The sequence below is a fragment of the Corapipo altera genome, unplaced genomic scaffold, assembly GCF_003945725.1.
Source record: "Corapipo altera isolate COAL_440 unplaced genomic scaffold, ASM394572v1 2, whole genome shotgun sequence".
Lineage (NCBI taxonomy): Eukaryota > Metazoa > Chordata > Aves > Passeriformes > Pipridae > Corapipo > Corapipo altera.
The window spans coordinates 13,293,083-13,309,563 of record NW_020884890.1 but is presented as its reverse complement, the minus strand read 5'-3'; the positions used below and the strand labels follow the sequence as shown (position 1 = coordinate 13,309,563).

The 16,481-nt window shown below is 41.3% G+C and overlaps 1 protein-coding gene across 1 annotated transcript in view; it reads left to right on the top strand.

Annotated features, from left to right (window-relative positions):
• The first annotated feature begins 3,727 nt into the window (after positions 1 to 3,727).
• Positions 3,728 to 16,481, top strand: part of GABRR1 (gamma-aminobutyric acid type A receptor rho1 subunit) — a 31,497-nt gene continuing 18,743 nt past the window's right edge. The window contains exon 1 of the mRNA XM_027644798.1: positions 3,728 to 3,992. Coding sequence (XP_027500599.1) covers positions 3,871 to 3,992 — 122 coding nt within the window. The 5' untranslated portion in view covers positions 3,728 to 3,870. The remainder of the gene's footprint in view (positions 3,993 to 16,481) is intronic.

Below are 16,481 nucleotides of genomic sequence, written 5' to 3'. Positions count from 1 at the left end.
GTTCCCATGGTAGCTGGAGGCCTGTATGGCTTTCTCCAGACTGGATTTCTGCTCCTGACAAGTTCAGCATCTCAGTACACGGTTGACTCAAAAAAAAGTCTCAGTTTGTTCTTCTGACTGTGTTCTCATTTTGGAGATAGACAGATTATAAATAGAACTGAACAAATAGTTTCTTTTCTGGGATCAAAAGGAAAAATTGCATCTTTGGTTGTCCCAAAACTTTTTTATTTAACAAATTATAATAATATAGTTGGGCCAAATTGAATGAAATGTTTGCTTCTGTGACATTTCCTATCATCCTTTGTTAATGAAAATCCAGGAAATCTGGGATTAGAGTCCCAAACAGCCTGGGAAATCTGCATTTTGATGGCCTCAGTAACTAAGCAAAAGTCCAAGGTCCCACTGAACTCCTCTGAGTAACACAGTGATCAAAGTGATAAAGTCCTGGAGCAGGAAAAGCAACACCAGCTAGCAGGTGTTGAACAGGCCCCTGAGCTGAGCTCAGCAGGAGCTGGTGGTGGCATCCCTGGGGAGAGACCAAGCTGCTGTACAGGAGGGTGGCTGCTGGGGACTTCAACACAAAAGGATTTAAACCTTGTTCATTTCAGCTTGCTCAAGAATGTTTTTTACATTTCCTGTTCATTATAATTTGTTACAACTGCCTGAGATGGTGGATGATCATTTGCATTCAGCTCCTCCCCATCATCATGGCTAGGCTTCGCAAACAAAGACTTGGGAAGGGCTCTACCCGCATTTGCTCTGAGATCTGGTGAATGTCAGATGTAGGTGGAAAGCTAGTCCTTATGTCATTACCAGCTGGGTATCTGGAAAGTAGAGTGTATGTTAAGTTTTATCTTTGTGAACACTCATATGATGAGTGAACAGAAAAAAATGCTGAGGGATTTCCAAACCAAATAAAACAAACAATAATTCAAAATGAAAATATTTTGACACAAATCTCTAGGATCTTCCCCCCAAATACATCAGTTGAAAGACAAATAATAAAGTTTTTTGAGGAGACTTCAGTCAGCCTACAGCTAGCCCATAAACCATAAAAGCAGATCAACTTGTTGAAAATACAGTCCACTGAAAATTACTGATTCTTTTCATATTTGGTATCCAGAGACTTTCTATCTACTGAATTAAAATAGTACTGTATCTTTAATCTCTAGTTGTTCTCATGGAGAAAGCAGGCAAAATTAACTCTCCATCTACTCGAGCTCAAGATTAACCAAAATTTGAGGGCAAACTTCAAAAAGTTTTTTCAATTTTTCTGTTTTATTTTTTATATATAAGGCACATAGCCCTCTCTTTTCTTGTTTCTGGATGTTTGAATTGCTGCTTTTTTTCTAATTCTGATATGTGAACTTTCCATAATTTTTCCTCTGGGAATCCAGAAAGAAATAGTGCTGAAAGTGACCTTGAAAAGTAGTGTAGACTAACCTTTGATCCTAAGACAAGATCTGCTATACCGTCTTAATTATTTCTAATGACAGCAGTTGCAAACTCTTTCCATGTAATCTACAGCAATGCTTCCCTCTCCTTATTGTTTGAAAATATTCCTAGTATCTAATTGAGTGTCTAACCTCATTTTTCCCTTACTAATGTATCAGTTGCCTTTTGTTCTCTATATCATGGCCATTGGAGCAGAGTATTTTTCTCTTTGAAGTGACTTTTACATACCCGAAGAGGTGTACTGTCCCACTTTTACCCTTTCAAGCCTTCATTTTGGGTTATGAATCCAGGTGATTCACAACTTCCTTGCAGATCATTTGCTACACGTGTTACCTTCTCACGCGTCAGTAGTGAGTCACGGGTGAGTGCTCTTGATGTACAGCAAGATAAACTGAACTAGCAATGTTTTGCATCAGTCCTATAAATACTTCACCAAGACCATGCTTCCCTCTCTTACTTATAAGAATGTTGTGTGAGATGGTGTTGAAAGCTTACCTAAGTCTACTGCTTCTTCCCAAGCTCTGAAACCTGTTGGCCTGTCAGAGAAACAAGTCTGATCAAGATGTTTATTTCCCATGAGCCAGTCTTCATCTAGTAATTTTGTTTCAGGAGTTTAGAAGTAATCTGATGATTTGTTCCAGGATTTTCCTATGAATTGCTCATATTTTAACAATCCAAAAAAAGGGAAATAGAATACATTTTTTTGCCTTTTTGATATATTCCTTTAGCAAATTTCCTCTGTTACTGAGAGGATTGATATTTCCTCTCTCTCATGGGTGCTAGGGGACCTCCAGCAGTTCTAGAGCAGCTAAGTGAATTTGTAGTTATCCATTGCTTGTCAATCCCCATTGCTCCCCTGTTGCGTAAGAAAGGGACTAGCATTTTTTAACTACACATACGAAGCTACAAAAATGTGTTTTAGAAAATTTGATGAAAGACGTCATAAAACTTATATAGACTGTTGCAAAGACTGAGAAGAGTATATCTAATATCACCACAGGTTAAAAGAACAACTATTAAGGTACTTTTTATTCTCTTTGTACAGGTTATGTGAATCAGTGGAAATGGAATGCAGATAATTTTCAAAGATAAGATGGCTACAACTTCTTTGAACAACAGAATTGATTAATCTTTGCAACAAACTGTTGGTGAGTGATTGCCCATCTCTTGAGACCTACATGACTTTGTGTACCCCAGTAAATCACAAAATTGAATCTTGTTTGATTGAATGGAATTTTAGTGACTCTCAGTGTGTTGTTTCTGTGGATCCCAAAGCAGTATAAATGCTCACTGAAGTTAATAAAGGCACAGCAGCTTAGACCAGGTAGAGATTTGCTTCCCAGGGTTTTTAGAAGGAGATGGGTGACCTGACAAACTGCTCTGAAACAGAAATCCACAGGTAACAGGCAGAGGAAGAAGAGCCTTGTCAGCAAAGGGATGGGACAAGGCTGGTGGTGTCAGCAGGGCATGGGGTAAGGTTTCCATGATAAGGCACAAGTAGGACCAGAACTGTAAGGCCTTGAGGGAAGGCACTGAGGAGAAGGAGGGTAAACACAGAGCTGTGGGTTTTGCAAGGAGGGGTTGAGTTCCAAAGTGATAGGTGAAGTGACTGGCTTGACCATATTTCTGCCCATGCTCTTTTGTTGTCTTTACCACCAATGAGGATCTTGTCTGGCACAACAGGCCCCTGAACTCTCCTGCAGCTCTGGTGGGTGTTTGCTGCTCTGTTTTGGCAGCATCCCTCCAAACAGCCCTGTGCTATCTCTCCCATGTTGTCCTCTCCTACTCCTCTCCACACTGGGATACTTTCCAGACACAGTGCTCAGCAAAGCACAAGTTCTGCAAGCACCAACTACTCTGGCCACAGCACCACTGTATATTAAAGTAATTTAGAAGAAAACTAAAGATCAAAATTCTGGTTTTAGAGCTAAATAAAAATTAATGTTTGCCAGAAACTGATACATGTTTATTAACACTTTTCAATTTATTGCCATGCTTGTAAAAAAACATTACTGCTATATAGGTAAGTTTGGTGATTAAAGAATGACTAATGTCACCAGCCTCACCAACTGCACTACTTTGGTTAAAAAGGCATGTCACAGGTATTTAAATAGGGTTCAATTTAAACCAATTAATAAAATAGCCTGTTTGGATGAAAAATAATTGTTCTCTGAGAATACATGAATTCAACACTGCTAGAAAATCCCTGCCATCTGACGTAGAGGGATTTATAGGTTTAGTGGAAATTGCTTTCCCCACTGTCCAGATTAAATACTGCAGGATGATTTTTTGTATGAGTAAACATCCTTCCAATAACGATCAGACCGATAATGTCTTAAAAAGAGGAAAAGGATCTACATTTAGGTTTTCTTCTTCTTGTATGGACTATTTCTGGATACAGGATCTTAAGGTAACATGTTGACTGTCCATAAAATGCATTTTAGCATCTTCCTCCTGTTGTGGGGATGGATTTTATCCACTGAGTGCAGAACCCACCGACAAGGAAAAGAAATACATGAGGTATACAAAAAAGGCAGGTGAGTCTCATTTTTTTTTACATTCAAATAGCTACAGTGTGGACAAATGCAATGTTTTGGGTGATGATAAAATGACTAACAGATAATTAGAGCTTGCATTTGCAGATTGTGATCTCTCAGGCAAAAATATTTTCTGTTGTTGCTTTTGCCAATGACTAAGTTTTAGTGCATTTGCTACAGTGAAAATCACTGCTTCTCTCAAAAAAAAGGGTTTGTGAGGTACCTCAAACTTTGAAGGGGTGAAAAAAAGGAAACATTTATATTTTTGGTGGTTAAAATGCGGTAGGGTATTTACATGAAAGTGAAGTTGAAATTTAGGTCCATGAGAATTTTTACATTCACTGAAGATTAGATTGACTTGAGATCTCAGATGAAAACATTCAGAATTTATTTTATTGTTTCCACATCATTTGTTTTATAGAGCTTTTGAGAGGAAAAAATTAAAGTCTCTCAGCAAACTTCAAGGCTATGCTCAGTTATTAGAGGAAACAGAAAGGGCATTCAGTTATTGAATTAAGATATTAAAATTATTTAAAATGTTGTCTATTCTTCTCTTTCTCTCTCTCTCTCTCTCTCTCTCTTACAAAAAGACTATGTGATATTTTGCTCCCACTGTCTTGTAGACAGCCATTTTAGGAGGTTTTGAGTTAAGGAAGGTGTTTTGCTACAGCTGAGTTCTGATCACTTATATTCTATTTTGGGGAATATTTGGAACTTTGTATGAAGATTTTTATACTCAGGTACACAACAAGGTACACCTGGAGGAAAAATACTTTTTTTTTTTTTGTAAGAATATAGGTGACATGTTTATCATGTTTCACATATTAATCTTTCTGTTCAAATGCTGCATACTTCTGCTTGTGACAGACTGATCCTATGTTGTTTATGCTTTGCTATAATGTCTGTTCTGTAATGACTATCAGCATCAACACTGTAAAATGTATAAGGATGTGGAAATGCAGGAATGTCCCAGTCCTGAGGAATTCAAACCATTCCTATTAGCCCTCAGAAAAAATGACTGAAAGGTGGAAGGGATGGAAAGTTCCTTTTTATTTTCCTGCAGCCCCTTGTAGCAAGTGAGGGCTACATTACAGAGTGACTGCAGTGTCCCGGTTGGCACTTGGGGGTCCCTGAACCATTTTATATGTAGGAAGTGGCTTTAACAGAGACACCACCTTCATGGAATTATAACTGGTAAAATGAATGCAGTGGCTCTGTTCATAACCAGCACCCAGGGTATGCATTACCAGAGACAGTATGGATACAAAACAGCCACAAAGCCCTGTTTTCACTGAGGCTTCATGGTAGTGGCAGCAGAGGTCATATGTTGGCTGTAAAATAAAGGGATGAGAAGTAAGGTACCACCATTTGAGCTGGAAAGCATCCAGCTGAGAGAAATGTGCACACACAGCCATGTTCTTGTTTAGCATCTTTAACAAAAACTTCCACTGCACTAAATGCTTAACAGTGTCAGTGCAATGGAGTGATAATATAACAAATCACAGCAGCAAAGTGTTAAAAATGTGTGAAAACAGAAAAGAAATACTTATTTGGTTAATGTAGGAAGTGTCTCTTCACTTGTACTTTGTATATAAGGTGTAATTGTGCCAGGATAAGCCCATTAGAAAGCCCTGAGGTGTTGTGGCTCTGGGAAGCTGGCTCCAGTGTCTTCCCAGCATGCCTATGCTGGCCTGGGAGGTGATTTCTGGCCTATTTCTCCCTCAATAAAGCACTAGTGATGCTGAGGAGGGCTGATGGGGAGAGAGTAACAAAGCTGGTCTGTGGTTGTAGCTGTCCATCAGTGGTGTGGTGCCCAGTGCTCACTTTGCCCTGGGACGGGGTAGGCTGCAAGAGACCCATGGTTTCAACAGCCCCTAATTTATAGAGTTAGATTCTGCTTTGAAAATGCATCAAGGAGGGATGCTATATAACACCCGAAAAAGCTTGCAGAGAACATTGCTCCTGAATATTTTGGGTTTGATTCTGTTTCCCCTCCCTTCAAGACTCGGCCTTGAATAGCCATTATGCAGAAGGAGAAGTTTGAATAATTGACTTGTTACTCCTCTCTGAACACTATTACCTCTTGCTCCATAAGGTCTGTGGTAAGGACCAGGATGGAATTCCATTCCTTCACTGCAGCCTTTACCTTCTGAGAGAATCACAGGCATCAGTGGATATTGCTGGGGAAATCTATTGGAAGTGGAAAAGGCTGGCTCCATGCTACCACAGGATGCTCAGGATGGCTTGATTTGCACTCATGTTCTCCCAGAAGGGCCTCCAGAAGGGCCACAAGACCATCCATATGCCCCACTGCCAGAGCCCAGCACCAGCCACCAGTGTTGGCAGGTGGCATAGGCACCTGTTGTAGAGACCTGCCACGCTGGGTGTGCTGCCAGCATCCTGCTGTCCTTGAAAGACATGTCCAGCTTTACTCCTGATTCTCATGGTGTAACTGATAGAGGACTTACAAAGGTTTTTAGCTTGTTTCTTTGGATTCTGTATTAGTTTCTTCCAAGGAGAGTCACTTGCTTTGAACTCTACTTTCAAATTAAAACTCACCACTGGATGTGCAGTTTTCAGCCCCAGGGCTTGTCTTTTACCTGCTCATATCCAGCTGAGCCCATACTCACTTTGCCTTTGCATTCCTCCTGATATGGTGGATGGGACGAATGAGGCCCCACAGGGTCAAACACCTCTGTCACAATTTCTGGCAGGTACCCCAAGGCAGTCATTCTATCATGAGGTACAAGAGCCCTACAGAAATGTGAGCAGACAGGTATGGTTTTCCACATAAGAGTTCATGTGTGCACCACAGTCTTAAGGGAACTGCGTTTGCATGACAGGAATATGACAGAAATTTTGAAAAAGGTCACAAATAATTCATTAAATAAAGCTGCTGAGGCTTTGGGACATAGTGCAGAGTGTGAAAAGAAAATGGTAAACCAGTCTTGTTCAAAGTCACAGTGAAAGCAGCATAGTAGATAGCTTTATAGCATGGGACTTACTGCAGAGCCCTCCAATATTGTAATTCAGTATAAAAATGTCTGTGCCAGTCAAGGACTCAACTACTTATTTTTGCTAATCTCCAGGACAAATCATGTCAAAGGAATTTCACTTCAAAGAGTAGCAATACAATAAAAAAAAAAGTTTTCTCACCTTGCAGACCTGTTCGCAGTTTGCAGTCAGCCACGTGCAAATCCTGCTGTGTTTGCAAGGCTGTTTACTCCTGTTAAACCCAAAGTGCCAAAACTCCTACAGGAAGGAGTTGAGATCCGGAGCACTGGCAAAAGGGCTGTCTGCTGTTTTCCCAACTGCTCAGGCTCTTGGAAAGCCACCAGGCTGCAGGGGGGGCACTAGAATGATGCAAAGGCTCACTAAAAGTCACAACATCGTTGTGCCAACAAAAGGGCCAAAGCCTGTGTTGCTAATTAGACTTGCAGAATCTGCTAGAGAGGATGAGTTATAGGAAAAGAACTGGCCTGGAGCTGAGCCACATTGTTCTGCCAGAAACTAACTGCTAGGGGAAAAAAATCTCTTTTAACACTAAAATCTCCCTGGATAGCATTAAAACTACCTTTCAGACAAACAGTTCTCAGCAGAAGAAATTTCACTGTACAAGAGCTAAGGAACATGTTTGTTAGCGAAGAGACTGACTTCATATTTTTAGTCATATCCCTACCATTCCTCAGCTGTGTTCTAACAATTTTACCTCACTCTGGTCTCCAAATAGTAACCAATTTTTTGCTCCTTTAGCATGCCCCAGCCATGTTTCTCTCAGTAAGAACTATCTTTCACTGGAGTTGAATGACATCCTCTACAATAAGCCTTGGGCTTGTTATCACAGCGTCTCTCTCATGACTAAAGATCTTTCTCTTTATGACATTTTCAGATGTTATTACAATCAGTGACACTCTTCTTAAGTAATAGGCACCACCGGCAGCGTAGTGAACATTTTCTACACTAAAGTTACCTTCTCTTGCTTTTCTTGAATTTGGATAGGACTTCTCTGTTGCCAGCTCCTCTGTACCTGGGCCACACTGGATGCAAGCTGTCTGTGGTCTGTAAATCACACGTGGCTATCCTGGTACCTTCACTGAGGGTGTCCCTTATATGTAGGGCAGTTCCTACCTTCTTGGCTTCCTAATGCTTTCTCTGGCCTTATAAATTCACCCCGACAGGATTTCTTCCTTTACCTCCCAGTAATCCTTATGCTACTCTCTTGTCTTAGAGTTTCTTTTTGTACATTCAGGATTGATGCTGATAGCATTCATTTGCATGAATAAATTTTACTAATGCAAGATCAGATCTTGGGAGTGCAGAGTAAGCCTGTCAAATGTCTGTTGAAAGCATTGCCTGTGGAGGCACGTTATCATTATTGAGCCAGACCCAGTGAGCACCGACCACCTGTGGCCCCCAAGGCACTGCTTTCTAAGATCAGCAGTTTGCATTGTGGCTGGACACCGTTTGCTCCAGCAGTGCTGGGTCTCAGGAGAGCAACAAGAGACCCACTGTGGGCTTCAGGCCAATGCAACTGGTATCTCCATCTTTCCTGTCGGTACCTTGCCTTTCCCTTTCCTCCTTTTACCTTCATCTCCTTCACTCCTTTTCTTTTGCTCATTCAAGGTTTCTCCTCTTCTCCAATTAGCTGTTTCTCTTCTTTTTTTTTTTAACCCTGTGCTTCACCTGCCTCATTTATCTGCCCCTAGCCACATCTCTTGCCCTTGTTACACATCTCTGCCAAGTTTAGTCCTGTTGCTTTAAACTTCACATTACTCTGTGGCTTACTTCAAATCCTTTTATTCTGTCCAACAGTGCTCCTCTTCTTTATCCTGTTATACATTAACTTATTTTTTATTATTGTGTTGCTATTTCTCTCATTTGTCTTTCCACCTCGTTGTTCTTTCAAGTAACTTCATTCCTGTGGGACAACTTTTCTTGGCCCAGACAAAACTGTCTTCTCTCTGCTTATCATTGCAAATGATGATGCTTTGAAAATTATATTTTCTACTTTCACATCATTATCACCAGGTTCCTTTTATCCCTTCTAGAACTTACTTTGGGTCTATGCTTCACATAGCTTCCTACTTTTCTTCAGGGGATTCATGGCAGACCACAGTCTCTACTGGTACTTCTGAAGCTGTGTTCATAAACCCATGTACTGTGCAACTTTACAGGGACACCAATGATAAAATCTTCAGTCAACATTGCCACCATGTAATTTGCTCAGAATCAGCAGCTTCACATTGTCTTCTGGCCCACCATTATTGCAACGTGTTTTATGAGTTGGTGTGAGAAGACATAACAGGCTTCAAAATCCTGTGTGCAGCACAGCCAAGAAAAAAAAAAGAAAAAAAAAAAGAAAAACCAGCCCAACCCAAAGATGCTGCAAGGTAGTTTCCTCCCTCCTGAGTGAATATAAATTGATTTTAGCATTCCAGGGTTGGGTTCATATCTGAAATGATGATGGTCTTTCTTCTATTAAATGCTCAGTCATCTTCCAAACTCACTTGTGTTTTTAGCACTTACAGCTTTTGGTGAGAGTGAGTGAAAACATGCTGTGTTTGTGTAATTTGTTTCAAATATCTTCTCTGTGGTATGTGTTGTGGAAAGTCTTGAGCAACAGATTCCTGTTCAGCTTTTCCTGATTATGTAAAACTAGGATATAATCCTTGCACTGTATCACTTGGCCATTGTTTCCTTTCCCACTTAAGAAAGCCCTGCTCAGGCTGCCTGGAAGACCTCCCACCTCCAAGATCTCTTCTCTTGCTCTGCTGTTTTTTCCAGCCTTGGACATTGGATATGTGAGACGTAAACATGCCTTGGTGTTACTAACAGCATCAAAATGCTTTCTGTTTTGCTTCTCCATTCCCAAGCTCCTGTGTCTCTTGCTGAGCACTGTGTAGCATTAAGCTGATGTTTGCTGAGAAATACCACAATGATACTGAGACCTCCTTTCTCAGCAGCAACAGCCGATTTAGAGGTCATCAGCATCTTAACGTTGTTTCTGAAAGCACAGTGGAAAACAATGTACACTTTCCTGAATTTACTAACACTGAATTTTTCTAAAGTCATTTGGCATCGTAAGATTCTGCTGCAATTCCCCATCCATAGTTCTGATTTTAACTACCTTAAAGAGTTACATATCCTCAGTAAATACTGGTTACAGTAATTATTCTTTTATCCAAAATAATTTATAAAGCTACTGAACAACAGTGATCCTATCATAGGTTTCATGGGACTATACTGAAGAACTTTATTCGTGGTGAAAATTCTCCATTATTCCTCCATTTCTTGTTTTGTAACCATTCACATTTGGGAAGCTTTACAAGAAGGACCTGTCAACACTCTTTTGCAATTTGAGGTATAGTGTATCATCTTGTTCACCCTTGTCTACATGGTCATTAGCTTTTTAGAGAAGGCTATTATAATTACTACAGCTACATGAAGAGAGGTTGTAGTGAGGTGGTGTCAATCTCTTCTCTCAGGTAACAAGTGAAAGGATAAGAGGAAATGGCCTCAAGTTGTGCCAGGAGAGGTTTAGATTAGATACTAGGGGAAAAAAAATCCCACAGAAAGGGTTATAAATCATGGGAACAGTCTGCCCAGGGAAGTGGTGGAGTCAGCATCCCTGGAAGTGTTCAAAAAATGTGGATACGGCATTTGAGGACATGGTTTATTGGTGAACATGTTGTTGGTGCTGGGTTGGCAGTCAGACTTGACTTTAAAGGTCTTTTCCAGTCTTAATGATTCCATGATTCTATAGTGCATAACATCCTTTAAAGAAAAGGCAAACTGTCTTTTGCTCTTATTCAATATAAACCATATTTATCTGGTGTTCAGTACTGGTGTTTTTTACTATCTTTGTAGCTAATTTGTCCAGTGTATCTTCTCAGAGTTCCAAGGAAGTGGAAAGCTATCACCTTCCTCACCTGTGACACCAAGGACAATTTAAATGCTGGTTCAATAGTTTCTTACTTGGCTTCCTTCTGGGTAAAAGCCTGGTGACTTATTACTGTTCAGTCCATTTACTTTAATTCTCTCTCTGGTCCTGTGTCAATATATTTCTTAACCTTGCCTCAACAGCAGAATTGGATTGTTACAAATATGTATTTTTTTAGCTAGTTGCTCCCCATTCATAATTTGTACAATTATTTCTCAGTATTCCACACAGTTCTTTGTATTCTTTTTTACTGAAATTCATCTTATCAACATCAGACCTTTTGCCCAACATGCTGAGGCTGCTTTGAATTTTGGACTCCTATATCCCCAAATGCCTGTTTCTCTTTCAAGCATGCCATTGTGCACAAATTTTATAGTTCTGTTATTTGCATTATTATTGAAAGTGTTGACTAGCAGATCTGTGAGCTGTTATTTAATGTCTCTCAACAGCAAACTAATGGCAGTTACTTTAACCATGGTCTTTCAACCATGTTCATAGTCACAGTTTCATCTCGACCATATTTCCCCTGTTTAGTAGTGAAATATTAAAAACCTCACTCGAATCTACTTTTCATCCTGCTTACACTAAGGCAGCCAGTTACACTGTCAGACAGGACGTTAGACTGGATTGACGTCAATTATTGCAAAGATTCACATTGAGTGATCTTTATAATCTCATTATTCCCTAGGGGAGGGGCAGACAAATGGATCACTGGAGTTTGTCACAATTTATTTCCAAATGTCAAAACTCCAACTTCCTTCCCCGATCTGCACTGTGCTGATATCTGTTTACAAGTCAACTTTTCTTCAAAGACTAGGGTAGACATGAAACCTTTCAGCACATTCTGCATTGCCCCATTTTTTCTCCCCTTCCCTTCGTCCATTTCCCTTTCTCGCCTAACTGAGCCCTGGCACCACGCCTGCCTCCTCCTCAGCTGGCAGGATCGACCTCAGTCATTCTCCTTCTGCTTCCTCCAACCCTTCCTTTCAACATATATAATACAAAACCCCCACAAACACCCACCCACTGGATGTAATTCCTTCCATAGAGGGACACTTCCATTTTTGCAACATCACATACTGTGCCAAGACACCTCAGGTGGCATGACATTTCTGTGAATAATCAATATGTGGAGGCTTGTTTAATGTTTTTCTTTTTCCAGTGTTTATGTCCAGACAAACAAAAGAAGTGCAAAATTTAAAGGGTGTATATATGTCTCCTGCCTCTGCACATTTTGCATTCTAGGACTGACTTATATTCAAGTAATAATGGATTTAAATGGAGTTCTCACTGAATTTTCTGTATCACTCAAAAATATGGTAGAAGAGCTCTAAATCCCATTGCTTCTCAGACTTTGTGACGTAAACATCAAAAATAGTGTTATTTTCCAATTCCTTTTCATAATTTTAACAACCTGTAACAGCAATAAGTCATCTTTCTTCACCATCTTTAAACCTACTGATCATTAGGACAATATGACCCAACATAGTTACAAACAAACAAGGGCTTGACAAATGCCAAAATAAAATAAATTTTGTGATACAGCTCACAACTTTGTAAGTCTCTCAATTTGAGTACAAATTAGTGGGTTTCTATCTTACATCATCCCTGGGAAATAATGTGTAACACAGTGGATCATGTCTGATGCAGTGCATGTCACTGGGTAAAAGCAGCTTCCCATGGCAAGTTTGCTCTTTCCTCCCTCAGATGCTGGGTGGTTTTTCTTTCCATTTAGTTATCTCACTTCTCCTCCTCCTGCAAAGCACTTCTCTGGGCTCTGGACTGCTTCTCAGTCTTCACCTGGACCTGCTGCACCACCTGTCTATCAGCATCTCCTGATTGCAGAGAAGGTCTTCCCAATTAATTCGTGAAGTCAAGGCATCCCCTGCCTGGTTTCTGCCTTTAACATGATGCTGATGTGGTGTGAACCCAAGCCAATAATCGATCATAAAACAGAGGGAGAAACAAAACCTAGTCAAATATGTAGGTATAGGTATTTAATAAGACATTTAAACTTCTCACAGCTCTTTATTAGTACCAATACGCCTTCGCCAATGCCAGCTCCTCCCCGCCAAGACTTTGTCCCCTGCATGGACTTGTGCTGCCTCCACTGCCCTCTCCTGCCTTGCCCAGATATAATTTGATGGGAAACCCAAGGAGAACACTGCTCCTGGCATTCCCTTACTCAGCATGGCATGTGGGCTGTGAAGCACAGCAGGTGCAGGACAGGAGGCACCACACAAGCTCACAAGCTGTCCACCCCTGTCCACCCAGAGATGGGGAGCCCAGAGCCGAGCCCCATGGCACAGCTGAAAGGGAGGAGGGAGTTTTCATCACTTTCATTACTTTCCAGTTAAAAATCCTGCTGAAAACTAGCTCAGCAAGCTCCACACCCCCTGTTGCTTTGTGTCAGTGGTAGGAGAGACCGTGGATCAGCTGCACCTCAGCACAGAGTGAGCTACAGAGCTCATAACTGACAAAATTAAGCATGTGGTGGTCTCAGAGGGTGATGATGGGGATTCCACAGTCTCTGCACCAGAGAAGGGGTGGTGGCATCTCCCAAGCTTGAGATAAGCAGAAAGGAAATGGGCTCCCTGGGAGTTTCAGCCCCAGCACCTGGCTGCCAGGCTTTCTGTGGTGGCAGGCACCTCCACTCAGGGGAATTGTAGCTACAGCCCCCTGCCAAAATATTGCTAATGACACAAGTAAATAAAGAGACAAAGATTACGCAATAGCCGCATCTCAGCAATATTTCCTGAGACAGAATCTTATCTGCTATCCTTCATGCAGACCTAAGAACACCAGAAGAGGGGGAGAGAGCAGGCTGTCCCAGATTTTAATGAAATCTGATAATAATAACAACATTAGTGTTATTCCAGTCTGCCAAACCCACCAGCACTGCTCCTCAAGGATGTCAGCCCTTGGACCCAGGAAAGACTGAGTAAATCTGGCTGCATTACTTCAGCAACTTTACTCGCAAGGAAAATTCACTGGGTTTGCTTTCTCCTGAACTGAAACTGTATCTTGATTTAACTCAAGGAAGAAATATTCTCAAATCCTAGTTAGATTATTCTATTAAGAGTGTAAAATAGGTCACTGTCTACTACAGGTATATTGCCTCCCATAGAGAAAAGAGTAAGATTTATAGGTGGGAAATGTGTGCTGCATAAGTAATTACAAATTAAAATGCTACAATGGGAAATGACTTGTCTCACATTTGTTTTGGTTGCTTCCAAAAGCTCTTATTTCAAAGTTGAAGAATACTATGGGGTTTCTGGCACACACTGCAAGTGTGGACATGATGCTCCTCTGGCACAAATACTGTGAAGCTGGGCATTTGGAAATGCCTGCTGGGACCTTCAGATGTCATGGTTGGACTGTTTCTTCTGAAAATCAGACACTGTTATCCCTAATCTTGCTACCCTTTTTGCTGTGTTGGAGTCACTATAAGAGCCACAGGAAATCTCGTGCTTTAAAATGCAAATAATAACAACTGCTTTTTGCCTTGTGTCTATAGCAATAGTGATCAAAATCTGGATCTGCTGGGTTTTTTTTCCTAGCTATCCTAAGCTTCAGTTGCCTCATTGCCTCCCAGCCCCAGCAAGACTTAGCTTTTGAGGCAGAGGCATCTCAAGATCCCTTGAAGCAGTGGGTAGATCTGGGGGAGTACAATGACTTTGAAGAGCTTGTATCACCCCAGCAGCCAACGGCAGCCTGAGAGCTACTCTAGCAATGCTCAGGGAGCACTGTGAATAAATGTCACCCTGTTCCAGTTGCTGCTTTTTCACAAAGTGTCTCTGTGATCATCATGAGACATGAAATGCCTTTTGGCACTGTAATAGTTAGGAGATAAATATTGACTTTGGAAAAAAAAAAAAAAAGTTGTTCATTATGCAGTATATTTTACCTCAGGACTTACTGTTTAGTTTTAAAGACAGCCTGTCACCCCAGCAAAGGCAGGAGCAACACTGTCACAGTGCATGGCCACAGTGGCAAAGGGCTGTGCTGAGCAATCTGTGAGTGATGTCTGGGCTGAATCTCCCAAGTGCCAGTGTCTACCACAAACACCCAGAGATAGCAGACATGTGAGGGGAAGCCAGAGCAGCTTTCCATTGACTCATGGCCCAAATGGGCAGAGTAATGGGGGCCCATGATGGAGCTGTCATTGATCACTTAGTCAGCAGAGAACTCCTTAGGAACCAAACCAGAAAAGCTATTCATTGAGTAGAAAGAAATGGGACTTCAAATCGCAGTAACTGGGTAATATGTAAAAATGTTTTGCTGCCACAGGAGGAGGCAGGAAAGTGGGAGAGGCTCGTAACCCCAGAGCTGTGGCAAGTGGAATGGGACTGGTGAAAAGAAGTGAAGTACCTGAACCAAAGCTCAAATGAAAACAGTACTCTGCAGTGGTTGGAGTACAGTGGACATTTTATGCTTGTTTTTGACAAGGAAATAAAATTCAGTTTAGAGGTGGTGAGAAACACCTGAAGGAAATAAAAGGAACCACCCAGGGTTGCTGAGTGCTGAGGACAGGAAGGATTTGGCCACGAATCCTTGATGGTCATGCCTTGAAGTCTCCCTCAACAGGCAAGATAGGGCCAGGGCCATCATAAAGCATTAGATAAGCTCTACAAAGGAAATGAAAATTAGAAATTGCAAGAACATGGCCTGCTTTATTCTTGTTTGAATAGCAGAATTACTCCTGAACAGCCAAGAGTTTACTAGGGCACTTTAAAGTCATGTAAATCGGTCAGCTTGTTGCCAGAATCTGCTTATGCCCAAAACATGAGAAATTACTTCCTGATAGCCAGCAGATGAGATACAGGCAGTAGTGAGACACAGCAGCAGCAGCCCAAGGCAGAAGACTCCAGAAAGTACATTTTGCATTTGCAAGTGGTTTTCTGTGTGTTGCCCAGGTCCAAGCAGTGCCAAAGAAGTTACTCTTTGTAATGAAAATGGTGCTGCACGGTCCAAGGCTCTCCCAGACAGTGGTCTGCCTGTGGGCTTATTCCCAGCCTTCCTCTGGGAGTCACAGAGCAGATTCTGGAAAAGACAATCCCACAGCCAATGCTTTACTTCAGGGTAAGTCAGTGGTACAGCCCTGCATGCCCACCCCTAGCCTGGCTGTCTGCTTGTCTGTGGGAGCAGAAGGATGAACCACCCTCTGATACTATTGGCTTTCAGATATTTCCAGCCCAGGGAGGAACTGTCCCGCAAGGCCTGGGGTTCCTCCACTGCTCACCAAAGGGATGATGGTGCTCATGTGGTGACATCCATTACTGCAAAAGGAGTTTTGCTGCTGTAAATCTCTACAAAGGCATTTGAGATGTATGTTAATGGGCAAAAAGCCACATTAGTAGAGTTGATTACAGTTAGTGTTTATTGCAGAGAGAAGCTAATTTTTTTCATTTTTAATTAAAGATGAGTTAGAAGCATTAAATATTTGAAATGTTACTTTTCCTCAAGCTAGCCAAAAACACTTACATTGCCAAAAGCATATTCTTACCTTTAATGATTAAATAAAATATTGGCCAAAGACCTGAGAGAAC